The following is a 22,896-nucleotide window of genomic DNA, read 5'->3' as shown; positions in this document are numbered from 1 at the left end:
GACATGGATAGCGGTCGAGAATTTGATTACTTGACGAACCAACTGTACCTATCCGCGAGGAAAAGGGACCGGATGGTGGATAAGTTGGAACAGTCGGAGAGCACTGATGTGTAGTGTTCGTGTGTCTTGCAGCTTTACACTTTTCCTTGTTGATGATCACTTTTCTGGATGGCTCACCTCATTTTTGATCTTTTTAAGCTCTTCCTCAAGCTACAAAATAATAACCCATTAATTATCCTCGTTCCCGTGTACAAGGCCGCCTCAACTCCATAGGAAGATCTCGGAAGTTTTTGATTCCAAGATGAGGATTTTTTTCGTGGATTTAGTTGTCTTTTTTCGATTATTGATTTGTTCTGATGTTTATTTTTCTGTTTCTTCTCGTGTTCATCCGTGCGAATTTATAAAAAAAAATATAATTTTCCCATATGTGAGGCTTGCACGCGCAAGATCTGTCTTATACCCTGGAAATCAGGGTAATTGTTATGGATTGGGGCAAATGTTCGGTACCATGGTTCCTGTCATTCACTGTCCAGTAGCATGCAATAGCGTTGCAAACCAAAAATTTTTTCTTAATTAAAAAATAAACAAATAAAAAAATAGAAAAAAAACCATTTCCAGGTTGGAAACCTCCATCGCATCAATTCCGCTTCTGCTCTTTCTCTTTTTCTTTCGCTTTCTACACATTATTCTAAGCATACGTTTAGAATTTTCAGAATTTTACTTTAAACGCTTTGTGCACAACGACAACACCTTGTTACAAATCCGTACCTATTAAGGAGGAGTCAAAATTCCTCCAATAGATCCTCCTAACAAAGAAAATGTAGCCATACTCGTAAAACGTACTCCAGGCGGATGATTCCTAATTGAAAATAACTGGTTGGAAAGAAATTGTCCTTATAATTAATGTCCCTATACTTTTCTTTCCGAAACAATCGAGGAATCAGAAAATATAGCAAAAGGAAAATAACTTCTTTGATGTGCTGTTAATTTCAATAGATTCTCTTAGAACTCGGAACTTCGAGGTCCCAACGAAGAAAAAAAAGCGATTTTCATTTCACATTCATGGGAAACTGCATGAAATCTTTACCAGATCACCTCAAACATCTCTATTGTTTTTTTTACAAACTATGTGTCAATGGCGGATTAGTCGATGGGACATTTTGGCTTGTGAACACCAGGGAAAGCTTCGAATATGAGCGACATAAGTATGCGGGTAAAAGCACGCAGTGCTGTTTTTCGTTTTGAAAGGGGAAATACGAAAAACAACAGAATAAAAAGAAATAGGAGCGGTGAGAGAAAATAGCAAATCGAAACTCGAAGGTGAACTCACAAATAACACAATTTTGCCTGATATCAGACGAAATTTTTTGTAAGGCAAAGAACAACACAGCACTTAATCTCCGTGATGCGAGAATGTGAACGAATAATTTACAAATATTTAAATTAGGAAATTTCCATGTAAGAAAAAATTGTTCAATCGATGATGAGCACACCGGCAATCCGCCGGTATATTGGACTATGCGGCCGAGAAAGAGAAACTAACAATGGGGATAGCACTATGAACGAAAAATAACTATAAAATTACTATACAAGTTATGGAGGCACGAGAGAAAATTGAAAAATTCAACTGAGCAGCCTTGCAAGTGTCTTGAACTTCTGTTCCAGCACTTCCACACGCGATTCCAGGCGCATATGATCGATCTTCAACTGACGGTTGTCTTTCCTCAGCTGTGTATTCTGTTGTTGAAGCTGCTCCAGCTCCCATTTCAGTTCATCCCTCGCCTGAAAAAAGAAGAAGGCCAGACAAGACAACAACAATGCCGCAGACATTTCCCGGAGAGGAAGCGGAGAAGGTGTTGGCTGTGACCGAAAATCGTGCGTTCACGAGTGAGGGCATTAGAAAGAACGAGCGTGTGCGTGTCAAGTAGACAACGGAACTGCGGTAAACGCGTCGAGGTCACACGGCTGAACATATTTTCCACCGACTATGTGTTTTCCAGCAAAAAACTTCATGTAAACCAACATGAATGCGCCTAGACGTACCTTGGTAGCATCCTTTTCAAGTTTCGAGACCGTGCTTTCGACGAGGAACGAGTCAAGCCGGATTATTCGTTGCGCTGCTTTCAGCCGTAGACCTTCGCCGAGTCTAAAGTCATTTTATAAGCAATTATTCACGTGAACAATAGCATGGAGTTGTTGCGGAGGTTCCTCAGGAACCAAAAAAAAACAACTACCTCTCTTCCATTGTCCTCTCCATGCAAGTGCGATAATGCAGTGCCGCCTTCTTGGCCAGTAGGGCGACCGGCTCCCATTTAACTGTATCCTGTAAAAAAAAGAATGTGGAAAGTGTTGGTCAGTCGGATTCAGAATATTTCCACGGAACTTCGTTGAAAATACAATACTGCTAATTAAGTGATACAATTAGAACGGTTTAAAAATTGAAATGAAAATTAGTATAAGTTTATTTGTCGAGTGCAAATGTAAATTTTTGCTGAACGTGATGAAAGCGGTGGTTTTCAACACCAAACGATGTCGGTGAATTCCCCACTTTTGTATTTCTGTTTGGAAAGAGCAAGCGACACAAAAGTAGATCATTATATTTTAAAAATACAGAAATTTCTTACACAAAAACTCTAATTGGTCATCAATCCAAACAACACAACCGGAACACTTTTTCAGGTGCCTTCTGCCACACTGTTGCTGGTATATTCAAGAAAACAAGTGGAAGGTTGAGAGATAGAATGTATGTTGAACATCATCAATCCCAACATCACATCCCGTTTTTTCTTATTTGTTTATTTTGTTTTTTTTTCTAAACAAAGGGCGATAAACACCTGATCTCCGCCTTTCATCATGAATTCGACCTGGTCGAGAAGAACGTTTGTTTTATCCAGTATGACTCCGTACGGGAAACAACATACACCTGAACGTAAAAGTAGAGTGGTAAGAGGAATTATCTAAAGAGAATAAATCGAATCTTGGGATACTGTGAAGACGGCACGGACGCACCTTCATCAAGCACAGCTCTCATTATATCCACAGAGTTCAAAATGTGCACTTGAATGTTAGTAAGAACTGTTGTCGGGAAGTGAAGACCTGGATCGGCAGGCAATTTGCGTTGCAGAGCCATGAGTAGCTTATCCGACCTTAACGAGGATTCCGTCTTTCCGTAATAGCTTCTCAACCTCCAAAAAAGGGGAAAACACCAACCTTTCGAGCAGTTTGTAGTAGCCACTGTTGAGAAGTTGCCCGCATATCTCGTCCCAGTGAGGATGCACAGCTCTTAGATGACCCAACTGTAAAAATTGCAGGTACTATCCAACTAAAATAGGCTGCACGCGTCCTCATAAACCTCAAATGAGGTCCGAGTTGATGTCGAATGCATAGGCGCAAACCCATAAAGATTGATCAACGCCGTGCACTTTATCCTTTATGCACTTTTATCCTTTTAAAGTAAGGGTGACCTCAAAAAGCACTGGACATAGTGGTTCTCGAGCTGTGCGCTGCGCCCTCGACCCGTGATACTGAGGGTGCCGAGGGTGTGAGAAGCGTCGCGGTAACTTGGTTGGACATATTCAGCGCAAACTATACCTGTTCGTAGGTGAAGTAGTTGCTGAGAATGAGCTGTAGGCAAAGCACCGGCATCTCGGCACTGGTGCCATTCGCCCTGCAGACCACTTCCTGTTCGTGGATCTTTGCTGGTGACACGGATCTTTTCTTCTGACCTTTGCCTTAAAACAATTTTGGTTTATATATAACCAGATAATGAAATAAAATTAAAATCAGAAACTAATTTCACTACTTAAACTGGATGAATCGTAAAAAGAATTGATCTGAATAATAGGAAATGTAAATTTTAAGTTCTTGAAGAAAATTCATTTAGTTCAATTTTCCTTTCCTGCGAATTCTACGCTTACTTAGTAGTATTTTCACTATTTTCTGGAAAAAATGTTACCACTGTAATATAAGCAGAAATAAGTTGATCACGCTGAAACATTGGCTGAAATAAAGGTGAACAGAATTTTTGAAAAGATCCTCGAAATACTAAAACTACAAAAATACAGTAAGGTACGACTTCCGGCACTACGATACAGATGTGGCTTACAGATGTGGCTCACAGAATATCGTGTCAGGAAAAGCAACACATCACCTTCGGGACTCTTTTCCTTCTTCGGTGAACTGGCAACCACTTTTTCTTGCTGATCACTCAGCGACTCTTTGCTTCCAGGAATACTCCTCTCTTGACCTCGTTCTTTTGCAAAATGTCCGAAAGCATATGGTTTGATGCGTGACTTCCGATCACCTGTTTTAAGAACAGTGTAAAAGTGATCACGGTAAAGGCAGCACACCACGAAGTTGACCACGTTGTGGACTCTCCACAAAAAGTAGTGTATATCGGATGTCTCGATCGTAAAGACAAGGTTTGGGGATGGATTGCCCCTAATCGCCCTAAAAAACGGCGTAAGAAACGGTGTTGGGCTCGAGTTTTCCTACGACGCACCTTACAACGCGCCAGCTCTGTGCACGCGTCCATCCCTCACCTCCTTCCTAATTCGTCCTGCTTGAATAGACTGCTGTTAGAGCGTTTTGTCCGGTTACGTGTACTAGTATGGAGCGTTAAAAGGTGCATGGGATGAAAATTCAAACCTGAAGGCTATTTCTCACGCCGTTTTTCGAGCCAGTTAAGGGGGAATTAGGCGCGATGGCGCTCATACTCGTATTCTATACACCTTTTATCTTTTTGCCCTTTTATCTTTATGCGAAGAAATCCCAACATCATCAATTTCAAGGTGTGGTGCCTTAAGAAGTTCTACTGCTTCTACAACTCAACTATTACTACACTGTTGAGGTAGTATGCACGAAGTTTCAGCTCTAGAGTTCGCCCTGCTTCATGAGCTTCGTCGTAATCCGTATCAGCTTTTGGGAAGCTAAGAGTTACGTGTGCACCTATATCTCTAAAAGGATAGGCAATGGATATCACCGCCGAGGATGTTAGCTTCTTTGCGATGCCCAGGAAATCTTTGGATACCCGTCAGCGTTCCAGGAACGTTCGTGCATACCATTCTTAGTTGATAGGTAACATGAAGTATAAGCGCTTACCGTATTCCAACGCTCGAGCTCTGGATTGGGGAAGAGATGAGAAGTGATGAGATTGTCTGGTTATATTGTACAACTTTTTCTGTTATTCCATAATTTCTCGAATTATGGATAACCTTTGTGCACATAGGAAGTTGATAATGTTCAGAGAGAGTTCAGAGCTCGAGTAAAGGAAGGAAATCTACAGTATCCTATTTAGCTAAAGCTTCCTGATCCAGGTAATCACCTTCATAGATCGGATCCAGCCTTCTGTCCGGCGTTAGACTCTTCCTTGTTGTAGAAACCCGTGGCGGAACCGTTGACCATCGCTGTAACCAGTTAATACAATTTAAACATTGCCCATACGAGTAGCCCAACCTCTCCGCTCAATCCGCTGGTGCTCTCGGATGATTCCATCAGCTTCTTTCTGAGATCGCTTATACTCGAATATTCGGATTCATCGATCTTGAAAAGAAACGCTTAGTTTTTTCACAAAAAAATCCACAAATTTCAGTTTATTCACAAGTTTTCGCTCTGGAGTCACCGAATTTGATGTGCCCGCGTTGCTGTCTACACCGTTCGAAGTTGGACTTCGACTGAGACTGGATCGCGTCACCACTTTTTCGGCTGATTTTTCGAGAGTGGATTTTTCGGATTTTTCTGGCGTTGTGGACACTTCAGGCGAGGACCGAATCGGTGAAGATGTTCTGTTCAAGAGTGAAATTCGTTCTAGCTTTATCGAAATGTAACAGTTGTCCGCTAACCCATTAGTCATTGCAGGCTTTGGAGACTCTGCCGCTGCAGGTGCCTCGTCCTCCTTCTTCTCTAACTTCTTCCGTATCGCTCGAACCTGGAAAACATTCGAGTTTGTGTTCAGATGAAGCCGCTTTCATTTAAATTGTTAAATGCCTACTGTTAAAACTAAGATATTGGTGTTATCATGTTATATGATAGAGTTATTACAGCAGTATCAATAAGTACGAGATGATTAATTGACTGGCAAGAACATAGGTTGTTTCTAGGAAGAAACATGCTAGAAATACGCTCATTGTGTTTGTTTGGGGTGGTTGACATAATGGTAATTAAGCCACCTGAAAGGTGAAGATTCGTGGTTCGTGGGAAAAAAAATCTGCAGAGAGTCGACATAATGGAGTTAATCATTCGAAAGATCGAATATCGAATGCATTTGGACGAGTTATGCTGTGTCCAAACAAGTGTGGCCTTGGAACCCGTGCTGCGCACCGGTCAGTTTTTTGTAGTGTTTTCGGTGCGGGACACCAACCCGGCAACGTGTTAATAGCGTCGATCGATAGTAATCATATGCCGATGAGTTAAAGGCATCACCCTACGAATCTGAGGTGGTGCCGATTTCAGGTGGAGTATTCGTATACGGGATGGGAGACTATGGAAAGGGGGTGATTCCGTCCATTTCTTCCTAATTGCCGTAAAAAAACGGCCCGGAAGATACGGCTTCGGGCGTTCTGGCGCACTATTTCCTACAAGGAGTTCGACTGGAGCGCGCCAGCCTCGAGCGGCGCTGCATCTTCCGGACCTCTACGACAATTAGGAAGAAATGGACGGAATCACTATTTGTATTATTTTGTTTTTTTTTTATTTTGCTAACGTTTTCTCCGGATCTGGACCATGCACATAACTTTTCTGGGTTGACAACAAGCCACAATCGTTGGCTATCTATAGGAAGTATATGCGTACCGCTACGAAAGACGTCTACAAAGGGTCTGCCGGGTACAAACGCTAAACAACTCAACGTAGCACGGCGAGCAGAACTTCTTGACAGGACCTGAACCTGTTTCCGCAGGATTTTTCACAGACGGTGCGCTATAGTTAACGAGAACTGACGTGGGTCACTTTAACGCTTATGATTTGTCACGCGGCAAAAAGTGCTCGATTGCATCTCGTCACGCAGAGCTGAGACTTGTCGCCCCGACGTTTGACACATCCCCTTCTCAATCCTCGGGAAATTTCATGGACTGTCTCTTTCTCCCTGTCAGTGGCGAAAAGTAATAGAAGAGATGGTATAGTTAGGACAGAATGACCTGAAGCTAGGTGAAGTTGCGTAAAATGGCTGCACTCGAAGCGATGCGGTTGGGATCGGTGTGGGACCATCGTAAACGGGTTCATTCTGACTTCAGCGAGCAAGGTCCCCTCGATTTCAACATCTACGCTACTTCCTCTCGGACGCGGCCGTTTCCACAACTGCTTAAAGGCATCACCCCACGAATTTGAGGTGGTGCAGATTTCAGGTGGAGTATTCTTATAAGGGATAGTAGATTATGGAGAGGAGGGTGATTCCGCCCATTTCTTCCTAATTGCAGTAAAAAACGACCCGGAAGATGCTGCGCCGCACAAGGCTGGCGCGCTCCAGTCGAACTCCTTGTAGGAAAAAGTGCGCCAGAACGCTCGAAACCGTATCTTCCGAGCCATTTTCTACGGAAATTGGGAAGAAATTAACGGAATCACCCTTCTCTCAATAATCGTATACAAATACTCCACCGGAAATCCGTACAACCCCAGATTCGTGGAGTAAGATCATTTTGACCCGATTATACCACGTTCCTTGTTCAGAAATTACTCCGGACCTACATTCTTACCTAAACTTCTTGCGCATAATGTCTTCTGTATTCTAGAAGATTGCCAAGCATTGTCTTCTCTGATTCGTTTGGTTTGAAAAAATACAATTTAAAAATTGAAGTTTGAGCAGAAATATGTAGTGACCACAAGAAAGTATAAATCCAGGGAAGCCTGGAACAGAAAGGTGTGTTTGCTTTGATACAGTAGGGAACTTAAAGAGTTGAATCATTTATTCACGCATATGCTCGTCCAATCGCATTCGGTGTGTTTTTGATGCGATCAGATTTTTGAAGAGAAAAAAGCTACAATCGAAACCAATCCAGATGAAGGACGGAACTCTCTCTCATATACTTTTTTTTAATGAATCCACCTTCACGTATTATCATTCTATAGCGTTCATTCTATTCTATCATAACGTTATTCTGCTAGATACTGATGATTGTTTCTTGGTTACTTCCAAGGATTCGACAAAATCTTATGCAATATCATTGTTTTACTCATTCCATCATTTTCCAGAAATTTGCAATTTAAGCAATTCATTTAAGTGCTCGCTGATCGACTGCCAAGGTTGCATATTCTGAGATAGGCAGAAAATCGTAAAATTACGTGAAGGTCCTTCACAGATCATTCTAAGGATGATCTTCCGTGGCTCGTGTGTTAACACGAAAGAAATTAATGTCCACTACTTTCTAGAAAGTCAAGGACTGTATGGACTGTGCGGATTTTATGCATTTTTATTCGTCCTGGCTGATAATCATAAGCCAGAATGAATTGAAATCCTGGTGAAATGCAAGAGCCAGGCAATGGTTGCTATTATATACTACGATGAATCAATGGATGCTATGCATGTAACTTGCTGACGAGTCAAGAAAAAGATCTGAAGCGTTTCGTTGCGCTTAGTAAGTTTCCGATAGATTACAGGCTGTTATGAAGAGGCTGCTGTGAGATGGAACGGAGAAGGAGGAACAACTCGGCTGAGAGACAGTAGGAAGTTTTGCAACTCACTTTCGAGACGTTGGAGGTCACGTTCTGAAAAGTAGCGTTCATTAAAGCATATGAAGACTACATACAGTAACAAGAGGTCTTCATGAACGACTATACCGAGCTCTTTTCATTTCCTTTAATTTCGATCCGCAATAAAACTGTATCGCCACTACACGAAGAGAAACGGAAACGGAACGGAAACGAAAGCTGATTCCATAAATGTTATTGGTCTTTTATTGTCACAATGTGACGCCTACTTGAAGTTAAACGTATTTTCTTCACGTTCTTGAAGTTTTTTTTTCTGGTTAAAAGTGGCACAACGTACGTAATCAATAGTTACTACAATAATCTTATCTCTGCAATTGGCATCGTCATTAGTTACTGTTACTCTAACAACCAGTGATCCTCTAAGATTACGGTTTTATGGTCATGGTTTTAAATTTTCTGGAATGGGCAAAAATGACTAAAAAAAAACCTAAGAATATCTTCTGTGGTTCGTGTATTTACAGGAGAGAAATTAAGGTTTCTTATTTCCTGGAAAGTCAAGGACTCTTTCAATATGTGAATATGGGTTGGAGCTCTACTTTCAAAGGCCAAGTATTGTTAATTACTGCAATTTCATGGAAAATCACATGAATTTCGGGAAAACAATGGAGAAAAGAAAACAAAATGTAAAAAAGAAAGATTATGCAGACTTACATCCAAGAAGAAATAACCAGGAAGTGTTTAGATTTTACGCATGAACAAGTGCAATGCAATCCAGATTTTTTTGAGTCCAAAAACTTTGATACACTTTAAAAATGCCATTGGTTAAAGGCAGCGTACCACGAATCTGGCGTGGAGAAATAATCCTCGGGAAAAGCAAGAGATGAGGCTGATCCCGCAATCTACAGATTGCGGGATCAGGGTGGTTCCACTCATCTCTCCCTAATCGTCGTAAAAAAACGGCGCGGAAGGCGCCGTTTTTCACTTCGGTTCCAACACGCCGCATCCACGTGCGAACAGTCGACGATTAATGAGGTCTCCTCACCAACCTATTCAAGTAAAACCAGTGAATAGGCCTCTGAGGGCACCGGAGGGTGTACATAGAGGTGCGTTCTAACTTGTAGGAACTAGAGCGATTCCCACTTTTTTACGTCGATTGGGAGAGATCTCTGGAACCATCCCTGATACCGCAATCTACAGCCCCATCTCTAGCTTTTCCCACGGATTCCCTCATCACGTCAGATTCGTGGTATGCTCTTTTTAAGCAATGTCTGCAAAACTGGCACATTCAATTGTTATAGTCGGTTCAAAATGATCTGAAGCAGTCCGAACGATGCTAGCGGAGGCACCACCTCGATCAGAACCGCTTACTGCGTCGCGCAGCTCCGAGCGCAGCCGCTTACGCAACTACACTAAGCTTCGGGTGATTTTGACTCGACTATACTTTATATTATTGTGCAAATACGCAAACATGATAAATTTTCAAATCGACTGTATAAAAAGCATTGTTTTAAAAGTAAGTAGGAACTAAAAGCTGTGTAGCACCAAAGAATGCATTATTCAATGCTCTTAGTGAAAAAAGAAAGGAAAAGTCTCAGTTTCCCATCAACACATGTACTTAGCCCGATACTTAGCCGCATGATGGATCCGTGGAGACAGCATAGAGAAAAGGGTGCATATTTCATCAAGCATATATTCTTTTCACATGTTTATGAGATTGTATACCAGATGTACAAATTTCTAGAAATTCGTGCTATCATCCATGTAGAAGTATGGAAGCGGAATCACAAGTGGATGCTCGAATTCTTACTTCGTCTATTCAATTTCTTGACTCCAAGTGATTGATAAATTCAGTGAAAAGATCATTTGGTAAGCAAAAACATGCTATAAGAGAGCGGATATCTACACTGTTCAATTTTTTCATCGTAGGAACTCGCGTAACCCACGTGACTTCTGCACATGTCCTAATCGTATTTAGAAAAAAAAATAAAAAAATTCTCAGAAATCGGATCCTCATGAATTCTACAAAAACTTGCCAGTGGAAACTCACAAGTTTCTTCTTGTCCCCATTTTCGTCATAGACATCCTCGTTCGGAGTACGTTTCTTCACAATCTTTTTTACGATCCTCACTTTCTTCGGCTGTGGCAGAGGAGGGAGGGCGAACACTCGTGTGACGGGAACGATCCACAAAGAAAAATTACTGGACTCGGCCACCTGAAAAGATCCGAAGGTTAAGCGGATCGAGAAGTACGGTGCCGCAAGCGATGCCAAGTTACTGATTCCGGTGGTGAGCTGATCTGTGACGAAGGTTCCGTGGAGTCCGGGGTATCTTCTCGTCTTGTCGAAATAACCGGGGAATTGCAGCAAAGAAGATGATACGTTGGTTGGCTCTGCAAAAACAGCGGATCGGAGGGTGTAACATGCTGTTTCGCTTAATAACGTTCCATCCGAAGCTCAACACTCATATAAACAACTCGAAACACCATCAACGCAGAGTTTTTCCGCGGAGGCAAATGCGCTTTCGAGGATGTTCCCGCTCACATTATTGTTGAATGCCTAACCGCATAGGTTTCTGCAATCGTTCTAACGTGACAGAGGATCTACATACTGCCTGTCAAGCATCTATCAATGTCACTTTGCAACTTGATGCGAACATTTTGCTAGTCCTTTTGTCGAAAACATGAGAAAAGATGTCTGCAGAGGTGAAGCGAGAAATCTACCGTATGCCTCGGTCAGCCCAATGTAGCGAAAAATACGTGCTGTGATTTTCTCGTAAACGTTAATGGGCTCCATTTCTCATTTAAAACAAAATATAAGGGATAAAGTGTCTGGCGTTGACCAGTCCGCTTGGGATGCGCCCCCACGTTCACTTCAATCCAGAATCGTTTGAGGTTTACAAACGTGTAACTGGCCTACATAATGACTAACGGGAGCTATGCGATCTGGAAATTCAGTGTTTTTATCCTCCCAGACAAGTCTGGTACCAATTTATCGACCCCGGAGCGATGAAAGGCTTGGTGAGCACTAGGGCGGTTTCGAACCTCTGATCGATTGTGCAGGAAGCGGAACCTCTAACCGCTACACTACACCAGCCCTTCATGTAAAATGACCATAAAGGAATAAGAAAGAAAACAAGAGACTTTTTTTTACGTTTTTCCTTTCTTTGGATCCCTCTTTTTTTCGACGGGGAATTACTGTTTTAGAATTCCACCTTTCAAAGTATTGTTGTGCACGGTAGAGATCATGACTGAGGTGTTACTCGAAATACAAATAGCAACAATTTCCGCTTTACTTTACATTCACACCTGTCGCTTTTGTGTTCCAAGTGAGAAAAGCTAGTCGTTTCACCTTTTGTGATTAAAAAACAGGCATATAATCATGATACGGTGATTGTAGCGCAATCGGTAAGAGGTTTAGCTGTGAGTGCACGATTGTTCGAGACCGCCCTACTGCCATCCAAGTATTTCATTCCTCCGAAGTCGATAAACTTGTACTACATGGATTTCAGAGCCTCTGTCTGAGTGGATAAAAAAAAACATTGATTTGACGCATCGGCTAACCTCCACAAGTCACTGTATAGGCAAGACACGTGTTCGTAAGCGTCAAATGATCCCGAATGGAAGTGAACGCGTAGGCGCAACGTAAGCGGATTTAAAGGCATCACCCCACGAATCTGAGATGGTACGCATTTTAGGTGGAGTATTCGCATACGGGACAGTAGATTATGGAGAGGTGTGTGGTTCCGTCCATTTCTTCCTAATTGCCGTAAAAAACGGCCCGAAAGATGCGGCGCCGCACAGGGTTGGCGCGCTCCAGTCGAACTCTTTGTGGAAAATAGTGCGCCGGAACGCTCGAAGCCGTATCTTCCGGGCCGTTTTGCGGTAATTAGGCAGGAATGGACGAAATCACCTTTCTCTCCATAATCTACTATCCCTGATAAGAATACTCCTCCTGAAATCCGTACCACCTCAGATTCGTGGAATGATGTCTTTAACCACTTCAGATACATTAGTTTACTTGTGGTGAAATTGGCAACTGTTAAAAATCCACTCTTAGACTTTATATTTTTAGTGTTTCAATTAGTTTCTTTATGTTATTTTTACCTCTGACACTATTAGCTAAAAAATGCTCTTTTTTTGTTTTGCTGCTCTCGCATTCGTTTTCTTAACGGTGTCCCTATAGTTAATTTGATATGAATTAATTAGCTTCCATTTGAATAACGACAGTTATCAGGTGGGTAGGACAGATTGCAATGTTATTCATGGTAACAACTATGCAAGAGATTCTGCTATCCCTTTTCCAACAACTTTTCAAAAATTGGAAAGAAGTGTATTTTCGTGGAATTTGATTTTTCGAGCTGAAACTGGGTATGTATGTTAGTTCAGCACAAAAATGAGGGGAGATTTTTGCTATCGCAAGATTTGTTATCTGTCAAGGATAGCCAAAGAGTCACCGTTATAGAAAACCGCTTTTATGGAAACTCGAGGAAGTTGAACGGAACTTTAACACGGAACCAATTGATACGTCAATCCGTACGACTTCGGCTATAAATCGTAGACATCAATGAATACGTATGAGGTTTGGTTATACAATAAATTCTATGACCAATCAATGTATCAAGTCATCCCTTTTGTCTCGCAAAACAAAGTCAGCTAGCAATTTTTCGACTTCAAAAAACAAAAGGTTTGGTTGGCCACATGTGGTATCAAACCATCGATTGTGCAGACGTAGTGCTGCTCTTCTACCGCTGAGCTACCCGCTCAAAGTGACTTTATCCTACATATTTTACATTTTTATCTCGTATTAATGAAATACTTACGTTCATTTATTATATAGTATATTTTTGAGTTATTTCCACCCAGTGACTCTTGAATGAAACTGCCTACAGGTCTCTATAGATTCTATGAATAATTCTAAAATTGAACAAGAGAACGAAGATGCCTACACTGGGATGCCTACACTGCAAGAACCAGATCGTTCTATCAACGAACATCGAAGTGCAACTAGAATTTGTTGTAAAGTAAGAAAAAGAAGACATAAGGAAAAAGGAGACAATACGTGATTGCTTTTTCCTGTAACTATTCGATTATTTCAGAGGTATATTTACAAATCAAAATAAAAATTTAAAAAATGTAGCCAAATCTCCAGAGAAATGTTATTAAATCGTACATTCAGAACAACCAGACTGCATACATGTACTAGTTTCCCTGAACAATATTCTTTCTTCATAATTCTTCATAAAGTCGTGTTACACTGCAGGAACTCAGCCCTTGCTTAAGAACCCAACTTTTGAGCGGAACGACAGATGTGGTGCACTTACTCTGTTCTGTTCTGTCGCTTTTTTCTTTCTTCTCAGTGTAACACAACTGTAAGACTCATCTCATTATCAGTGAACAGAATACATGAAAGAGATCTCAATTTTTCACTTGTATCAAAATTTTCGTTAACCCCTTAGATTTTTTTTCTAGAAAAAAAAAGAAAATTTATAAGACCTATCTTATGTGCGTTTCTGCGGATGAATCTGAAGAATAACGTTAGAAAGAGGTGGAACCTTGGGCCAAATTAGAGACGGCTTTTATGTGTTTCTGCGCTCATCAAAAGTTCTTTTTCTTGAGCTCAGATGAAAAAGAAGAAAAATACTACTTTATTTTTAGAACTATCAAATTAAATAGGTCTTGCAGAGTCCTTTTCCCTCCTGGCAATCATTTGAAAATTGTTAGTAGGTGGGAATAAAGTTAAAATTCGATCGTTAGAGGATAAAAAGGATTTTAAAAAATGATGAAACCTCTGGCATAAATCAATCCTGTTCCATCCTCCAACTTTTATCTTTGGCGTGAATCTTTGGGAGGAGTGGCCATCAGAGAGGTGTTGCAAGAGAAAGAAATTATTATTTTATTATTATTATTATTATTACGATTACTACTATTATTGTTATTATTATTATTATTATTATTATTATTAATATTATAATTAATATTATAATTAATATTATTATTATTATTATTATACCATCATAGTGTTCGTTAGACTATGTACCAGTGCATGTTTTATAATTTTTGTTCGGGCTCAAAACTTAATTTACACTGAAAGGAAAACGCAAACATTCCACGACAGCATAACAGTTGCAACATTTCACTTTCTGGATCAGTCCTGAAGAAGAAGTCTTAAATAAACAAATTTTCACTCGCTTGATTTCAAATTAGTTCCTATCCCGTATCAGGGATGACCTTTCGGCGCAGTAATTTCTCCAAAACAGTTAAATTACAATTAATCAGTCTGCTATGTTTCAGGACCACAATTATTTTAACGATCCATACGTGCTCTGGAGTGTATGAAGGGATTCGCAATGTAGTAAAAACTCTACAGATTAAAAAGAAGATTAGAAGTATAGAATGAAACTATTGCCCAGCAGTTACTGTATGATGTATCAAAATATAGAAGGGATTATTGTGTCTGAAACTCCGGCTGTCCTTAGGAACACGACTACGAGAAGCGCTGCAGAACAGAGCATTCCGAAGATTTGCACTCAGATCAAACAAATTCTGCAATTGCAGAAAACACACCTGTTCAAGTTCCACAATGAAGAAAGCCCATTTGTTTGGGTACAATTTGTCGAACAACTTGATCAATGGATCTCTCCAGTTACGACCCCTGCCGAGGATGAGCTCCAGGCAACAGCTGGACTGGCCGTCGGTGAAGAGAGCGCTGGTCTAAAATCAAGCAAACTTTGCAACCAAAAGTCACGAAGAGCAGTTTGCGGGCAAACGCGAAAACACAGCAGCCGGGTGCCATGGCTGCAGCTTTTGCTACGGCGGTTACTTGCAACTGAGAAGGAAAAAGATAGAGGAAAAGTTGAAAAAAATGCTGTGTTCGGAGAAAACATGCCTCTGCTCACCTTTGACAAATTGATCCTATGCAAACCTGACGAGTCGAAGTCATCCAGATGCGCAATGTCGGGGATGAATGTGATCTACGATCAATTCACATTACTGCAGTGCATTCAGTATGCAAAGCGTACTTCTGTAGCTACCATCTACTCCTATTCTTTGAATCCCGTCTACAATCTATGGAAACATGGAAACCTTTCCGGAAAAGGAACCGACCTGTCTGCCGAGATGAGGTACCTCGAGTCGAAATGGCGATTGTGATAGATCTGGCCCTGGACCAATTGAACATTCTATGCCGTCGAATTCATCGGACAAAGCCTCTTGCACTTCTAAACGAGGATTTATTCTTCTTCGTTTTTTTTCCGCACATGAAGGAAGTGATTTATTTTAGGGTTGGGTGAATTCGGTCAATTACAGTAACATTACTGGTACAGTTTTTCTGCTCAACAGGATAGAATGTGAGCTGCTGCGAAATCCAATGAATTGTTGTTATATTTGTTGAGAACTCCCCTTTAATACTGTCTGGAGAACGAACAATCACCGGAAAAGCTCTTCTATCCAGGAAACCATTAAAAAGTAGAAAAAATATATTCCATTTTCTCATTCACACTTATATTATCACTCTTACCGCCACTTCTCTTCAGATGCCTTAGGACTAGTGGATATTTTTTGGAGTTACAAAAATTCCTCAAGCTGATATTTGTAGACGTTCTGAAGCTGCGTTGGAAAGGTACCATATACGTTGTACTTCTCAACTGCGCTTTCTTTCTTCGTGGATCTTAATGATGTTCAAAAGTTTTCCAACGCTTCGCCGAAATGTTATATTAAAAGGAGAACCGAATTCCCGGATTTCTTTGCCGATAGAAAAAGATTTTCGGAATTGAAACAGGAGGATTGCTTGCGGATTTCGATGAATGCTTGAATTCGCCGGCGCTCATTTCGTTTTTGTTGATTTCTGGACGCCATTTTCGAAACGTAGACTAGACGGAGAATTTCTGTCGATCGCGGGAAACTTACAAAATCTAGCTCGATGAAAAGACAGAAGCCGTCATGGAAAAAAAGAAGAAACAGAAACAGCTGATAACATGGAATTGACGAAGAATAGCAAGAGCGATATCACGTAAAGAACGATTTGCCTCAGTAAGCTGCCGGATATTGTAGAACATTGAATAGCGAGAAAATGTTGAATAAAAAACATTATCGGTTCAAATTTTGGTAACGAAGCGTTCAATTATGTCGTATTCGATGTGATCGCCTCAAGAATGTACCCATGAACTGCTTCTCCAAGGACCGTAATAGCGATGTGTGGACATGGACACTACGTAAGACGAGTTTCGATGAATATGGCTTCTGTTTCCATCAATTTGAACGATTATCGAAGCACACACCCAGGGTAGTGTGGCGCTTAACGGAACGAACATAAGTTTCCTCCGATCAACCTGTATTTAAGCCCCGAAAAAAACAAAAAAAACCAAGATCTCAATCTAAAAAACGTTCTGTCTAACAACCTTGTAGGTACCCTCTTATAATTTCAAATTTTTCATAAATGTTAGGGAAAAAGTTGTGGAAGGCATGGAGCTTCTAGCACTCATTTGTCGTATCATTTCTATCATTTTCTTTTCAAGTCTAGGTAGATATGATGAGCAGAAAACGCATCCAAGGATATGCTGTATCGGATCATTGTCGAGTCTTTATCAGATGACGCATTGGCTCATTTTAAAAGCCAAAAAGATGCGATTTCCCCAACTGCGTAAATAAAAGTCCAATGAAGAGGGAATAGAATCCCTACACTAATCTGCTCTAAAAAAACGTCGCAAATTTATCGTAATCTTGGTCCTAGTGGAAGCATTGGAGAGTTCAAATCAATTTTTAAATTTTTTTTCTCACAAAGTTAGACGGAATTGACGAATGAGAACATAATCATATTGTTGAGTTTAGTAAAGGGAACAATGGAAAACAATGGAAACTCCAAAAAATATTAATTCTGCGTATTGGGACCAGCAGCAGCAATGATGACGGTGGTTCTATAAATTCCAAGCCAAAAATTTCAAAAGACGAGGTCAGGACGGCAGTAGAAGAGTATTCTTCGTTGCGAACAAGTGAATTTCAAAAGAGCGACATTGAAAGGTTAGCAGGAAGAAAAGAAAGAAGAAAAATTTCCAAAAGAATGAGGAAAAGTGGAAAAAAAGTATTTTTTTCTCCTAGCTCTTCATTGTTGCATTATCTCGGCATAGTGAACTGGATTTATGCTTTCTTGTCGTTGCTTAACACTATTCACACATTAGTACTTAAGAATACTGTAGAATGCGTAGATCTTATTCGCCTTAGGTGAGAATCTGAGTACCCTGGGGTTCACCAGCTTCGCTCGTTCGGTGAGACTTGTCAGTTTGTTTTCCTATTAGAAGTTCCTGCGTCGTTTACTTAGAACGACTTTTCGAGGCTTGGCAGAGAGGGAGAGGAGGAGTTAAATGGGATATCCTTAGCATCAAAGGCCTCGAACCGTTTTCAGGTTTTCATTGGAATTAAGCTGTCGAAACGCAAAGTTTTTAAGAAAGTTTCACCAAAAGCTGGTTGGTAAAGCAAGACAACATCAATTCAAAGTATATTCTGTTTTCAGAAAGAATGGGTTTATATTAATTTTGGAAAAAAATGAAGGAAGGGTAGGAAAACCTTACTATTTATGAAATGATCTAGTTTTTTTTATCCTTTCAGGCTCTGAAGAAGGCGATATTGCCTTCTTCAGAGCCTGAGAGGAAACGTTAGCCACGAATAAAGGACTGTAAGAACCTCGTGTCCAGCTAAATTAAAGAAATCGATCTAGTTTTTATTACCGTACATTTTTCTAACTTCTGAGAGTTTCAAAAACCCAAAGGACTCAACTATTTTCATGAGCAAACTATCTGTCTTATCTGGTACAAGTTGTTTGCTGCTATTCTTAGAGCCGAGCACAGCTGTCATGGCTATCATCCGCTAGTGCGCCCTCCATTTCAACCCTGCTAACCGGCGAGGTGCACCGTCTGCTCAATCCCTTATTCTACGGAAATCATTCACGAAAAAAAGACGCAAAAAGGGAATTCATAGGCTGAGGTCTCTTATTATATCGGTGAAGACACCAGTAACTAAAACGCTACATTAGTGATGTTTTTGAAGTGAAGCATTATTGGAAACGCATTAATTAATTCGATTAAAGCATAAAGGATAAAGTTTCTGGCGTTAATCAATCCGCTTGGGATGCGCCCCCAACGTTCACTTCAATTCAGAATCGTTTGAGGTTTACGGACGTGTAACTGGCCTACACAATGACTTGCGGTGGCTAGCCGATGTGTCAAGTCAGTGCTTTTATCCTCCCAGACAGGTCTGGTTCCAATTTATCGACCCCGGAGGGATGAAAGGCTTGGTGAGCTCTAGGGCGGATTCGAACCTCCGGTCGATTCTGTAGGCAGCGGAACTACACCCGCCCTAATTTGATTATTTGGTTAGAATTAAAACATATATGCATGACATATAACAAAAAGTATATTCATAGACAAACTTTATCTCCGCCTTTCGATCTTAACATCCACCTCCCCCCACTCCCTCTTCCCTCCTACAACTCCCCATCAATCCAAGATTTGGAAAAAAAGGTGTTTTTATCAAGCAGTATCCGCAGGACTGTGTTGAGCGGGTAGTTACAATGTCTCTGGCGAAAGCAGGAATCAATGGACGACTCTTGCACGGGACAAATGGAAGTATTACTGGCGATCGCTCGAGCAAATCGACCAACAATGGAAGTCAAAGTGATCGAGGTGAACTGCAGGACAAATATGGCCAGCGCAGAACGGTTTCAGGATGAACGCAGCGCGTCTGGGACGATGTATCTTATTTCTCTGCTTGAAACAAATCCACTATTCTTTCAACCATGTTCAATGACTCCACACTTCAGTGCAACGCAACTAAAAAGTGGATGCGTTGCGCTGAAGTTGAGAAAAGGAAATTCGCGTACGCTATGCCAATACGCTTGCGTTACGTTTCAATACGTCAAGTAAGGAGCCAAAACCGAAGCAAGACCATATGCTCTGATCAAAACACGTACTTATGGTTGCGCAAGCCACAACAGGCGAATTTAAACGGCTTCGAATTCTGTTCTTTGCGTTGCTTAACGTTTTTTCCATTACTGGATCGATTTTTTAAAATCATTTTAACTGATTTGGGCTTTGAGGTGTACTGTTTGCTTTATACAGGCACAAGACGCTAAGATGCAGCACGTGTGCAGCAGAAATGTGACAGAAGAAGGAAGTTACGCTTGTTTCATCCCACAAGGAGTTCGATTGGAGCGCGCCAGAACGCTGGAGACCGTATCTTCCGGTCTGTTTTTCACGGCAATTAGGAAGAAATGGATAGAATCACCACCTCACATTCGTGGGGTGATGCCTTTAATACGAATACGAATGCCAACATCTCTCTTTTTTTATCTCTTTTGTACATATAAAGGATAAAGGATAAGTTTCTGGCGTTAATCAATCCGCTTGGGATGCACCCCCACGTTCACTTCAATTCAGAATCGTTTGAGGTTTACGAACGTGTAATTGGCCTATACAATGACTTGCGGTGGCTAGCCGATGTGTCAAGTCAGTGCTTTTATCCTCCCAGGCAAGTCTGGTACCAATTTATCGACCCCGGAGGGATGAAAGGCTTGGTGAGCACTATGGAGGATTCGAACCTCCGATCGATCGTGCAGGAAGCGGAGCCTCTAACTGCTACGCTACACCCGCCTCCTCACCTTCAAAGATCTACTGAAAAATTAACATATTTTACCTCTCAAAAGCGATATTACACAACTGTGCTCATCAATTACTTCCGTCTTTTATCTCCAAAAACCTGGAAAAAAAATCAAAGATACTTTTACCGAAGGGTTTCTGTTTGGCTGAACCGTTTCTAACAAAAACAATTTTTAAAATGATCATTATTTCTTGGAAGTTTTCTTTTTCTTTTCAAGGCGGTTTCCTCACATTAGCAAATACATCTACATCAAAGAAATAGAACAGACACTTTAACCTGACCAACATTCAATTTTCTGACAATCTCATCCTGACTTCCGTTCTAATTTTATTTCTAGACTTCAAAAAAAAAATCAAATCTTCTCCTTCTTTACAGAGGTTAATCATCCCTCAACTATCAAAACGAATCTACTAATTATAGCAAGCGATAGCGATGTTGAAAGAAGGTGGGGAAATCCTCCAGTGTCGGAATGAAAGCAGACGGTAGGTCTGCTGATGATTCATCTCAAAACATCGTGGGTAGAGCACATTACACCTGCGTGGGACCATCGATGATGTCACCGCAAATATTTTATTATTTCGTAGTCATCTTATCATTGTTAGCTACGAGAAAAAGAGAGATGGAGCGTCGTTTGATGATTTTGCAAAAGTGGAGTGAGTTTCTGTGGATTCTTTGCGTGGGAAAAACTGGATATCGTTTCCGGAGTGCACGCAGTTAACGCTCGGCAAGGAATTTCTGGCTGTGGACAGCAGATGACAGGAAAGATGATATGCGGATGGAAAGTGTAACAAATGGACATGAATCCGCAACAGGAGAAGAGCAGAAGCGGAGATGACTTTTTGTAAAGAGCGATATGAAGGTACATTTTGGAAGAATCGGGACAAATAGGAAAACAATCGGGGATGAGAGGAGGAAAGAAGGAACCTTTAAAGAAAAATCATCGTTGTAACGTTAGTCAGCATTAGCTGGTAGGCGGAAAATGTTGAAGAAAGGAAGAAAATGAATTACTGAAATTGAATAAAGCAGGAAAAACTTGTGGAGAACAGCAAGAATGCACATATTTTCATGGGCCCAAGGAAAGATCTTTTCCAATAAATGCCTAATTATCGTGAAAAATTATGAATGAGAAGAAGAACGAAAAACGATAAGAAGGAGAGTAGAGGAGGAAACTTCATATTTTTATCCGGAAATAAAAAATCTTCGGATGAGAAAGTGAAAATAGAATTTTGTTCCGGGAAAAAACTTTTAAAACTTCGAATCGCCTTATCCGACTAACTTTGTGAGTAATTATAAAAAAAGTCAAATAGAGATAAACAAAAATTTCTTGTTATTGAAGAGTGGAAAATTTTGTGTAATCTCTGCAAAAAAAACACGAAATACTGGAAAAGTCAGTTTAGTAAGTCGAAAAGGATGAGAGAAGAGAATAATTTGCATCAAGCCTAAGATATCGACAATTACTGGAATAAAACTGGTTCCTCTTAATTATCAGCAGCTAAGCGGAATCTATTGACAATTCGTTGAAGTGTCTCTAGAGATTTCGATAGGAAACTACGCAGATATCGTTGAAAACTCCATAAAATTCTCTATGCACGAAATTTCATACTTCATAGATGTCAATGTAACAAAACTAAATTAATAAATAGAAAGGATAAGTGAAAAAAATTAGAATGATAACGAAAAAAAATCCCTTTCCAGAGAGATTGTCGAAGTTGAACCGTTGCACCCAAGTCAAATAAAGGATCATTGTACGATTTTATTTACCCTGCTCTCCTATTGTAAGGAATTTCTGACCAAACAACCATTGCAGGCACTTTCCTACAACAAAGTCCACAATTACTCGCTTTCTTCTGCCTTTTCTCTTAGTTTTATTGTAACCGGGTGGAGCCAATAAGAGGAACCGAAAAGTTTTGAGAACATTCTTAGTTGCGGTGTAATGAAGATTTTAGTCCCAAATTATTCCTTTTCAGGAACCATTCAAAGAAAATAAGTTTTGTCTTCTTTGGATTTTTGAACTCTCTGTTGCTTCAAATTCAAAATTCGCCGTAAACCTCTTTCTCGCAAACATTCGTATCACATTCGAAGCGTAAAAAAAACGGTGTATGGGACCAATGCAGGGAGATGTGAAGAAAACGACCTTCCAAATCCATAAAAACAAGTATCCAGCAGCAATTGAATAATAAACGGAAATCAATAATAAATTATCGATCGATTCGTAAACTGACCGGGCAGAAGTGCTAGCAGGTCGGCCGCACCGTCCATAGCTTTACAACCGGACTGCTGCTATGCCGGTCGCGAGTCGGAGGAGTGGAGGGTTCGCGGTGCCGAGGCGCTGAGACGGCGGAGGCTGCGACTGCAGTCGCAGCGGCTCGAACCCTCGTCACATCCACCCCCGTTCAAAGCTGTTGCCAATCGCTGACGTGATCGCAACGCAGTGCAGCCATGTTCAGCTAACCCCGCAAAGGTGGTTTCAAGGAAACCCTTCAATGTCGGTCCTCTGCTCGCTCAATGAGATAATCCGAAAAACTAGAGTTTCCACTAAGCTACTAGTGTGTTCGTGTTGATTTCGGTTTGTTTGATACGCAAATAGCGGAGGGGATCTCACCTGAAGATGCT

General features: G+C 40.8%; 1 protein-coding gene across 1 annotated transcript; it reads right to left on the bottom strand.

The window, feature by feature from the left end:
* Positions 1-1,623: 1,623 nt before the first annotated feature.
* Positions 1,624-22,542, bottom strand: RB195_006717 (uncharacterized protein; the record flags this gene model as incomplete). Its single annotated transcript, XM_064179950.1, has 19 exons — positions 1,624-1,782; positions 2,044-2,146; positions 2,235-2,323; positions 2,835-2,923; positions 3,010-3,146; positions 3,211-3,296; positions 3,592-3,731; positions 4,151-4,303; positions 5,324-5,405; positions 5,455-5,541; positions 5,600-5,783; positions 5,841-5,926; positions 8,674-8,697; positions 10,688-10,852; positions 10,915-11,028; positions 15,202-15,348; positions 15,534-15,608; positions 15,742-15,854; positions 22,506-22,542. The coding sequence occupies 19 exons, from the start codon at positions 22,540-22,542 to the stop codon at positions 1,624-1,626; spliced, it is 2,070 nt and encodes a 689-aa protein (XP_064036865.1).
* Between the last annotated feature and the right edge of the window lie 354 nt (positions 22,543-22,896).

This window comes from Necator americanus, chromosome I (genome assembly GCF_031761385.1).
Source record: "Necator americanus strain Aroian chromosome I, whole genome shotgun sequence".
NCBI lineage: Eukaryota > Metazoa > Nematoda > Chromadorea > Rhabditida > Ancylostomatidae > Necator > Necator americanus.
Note: the sequence above shows the minus strand (reverse complement) of the source record. Positions and strands in the feature narration are given on the sequence as shown.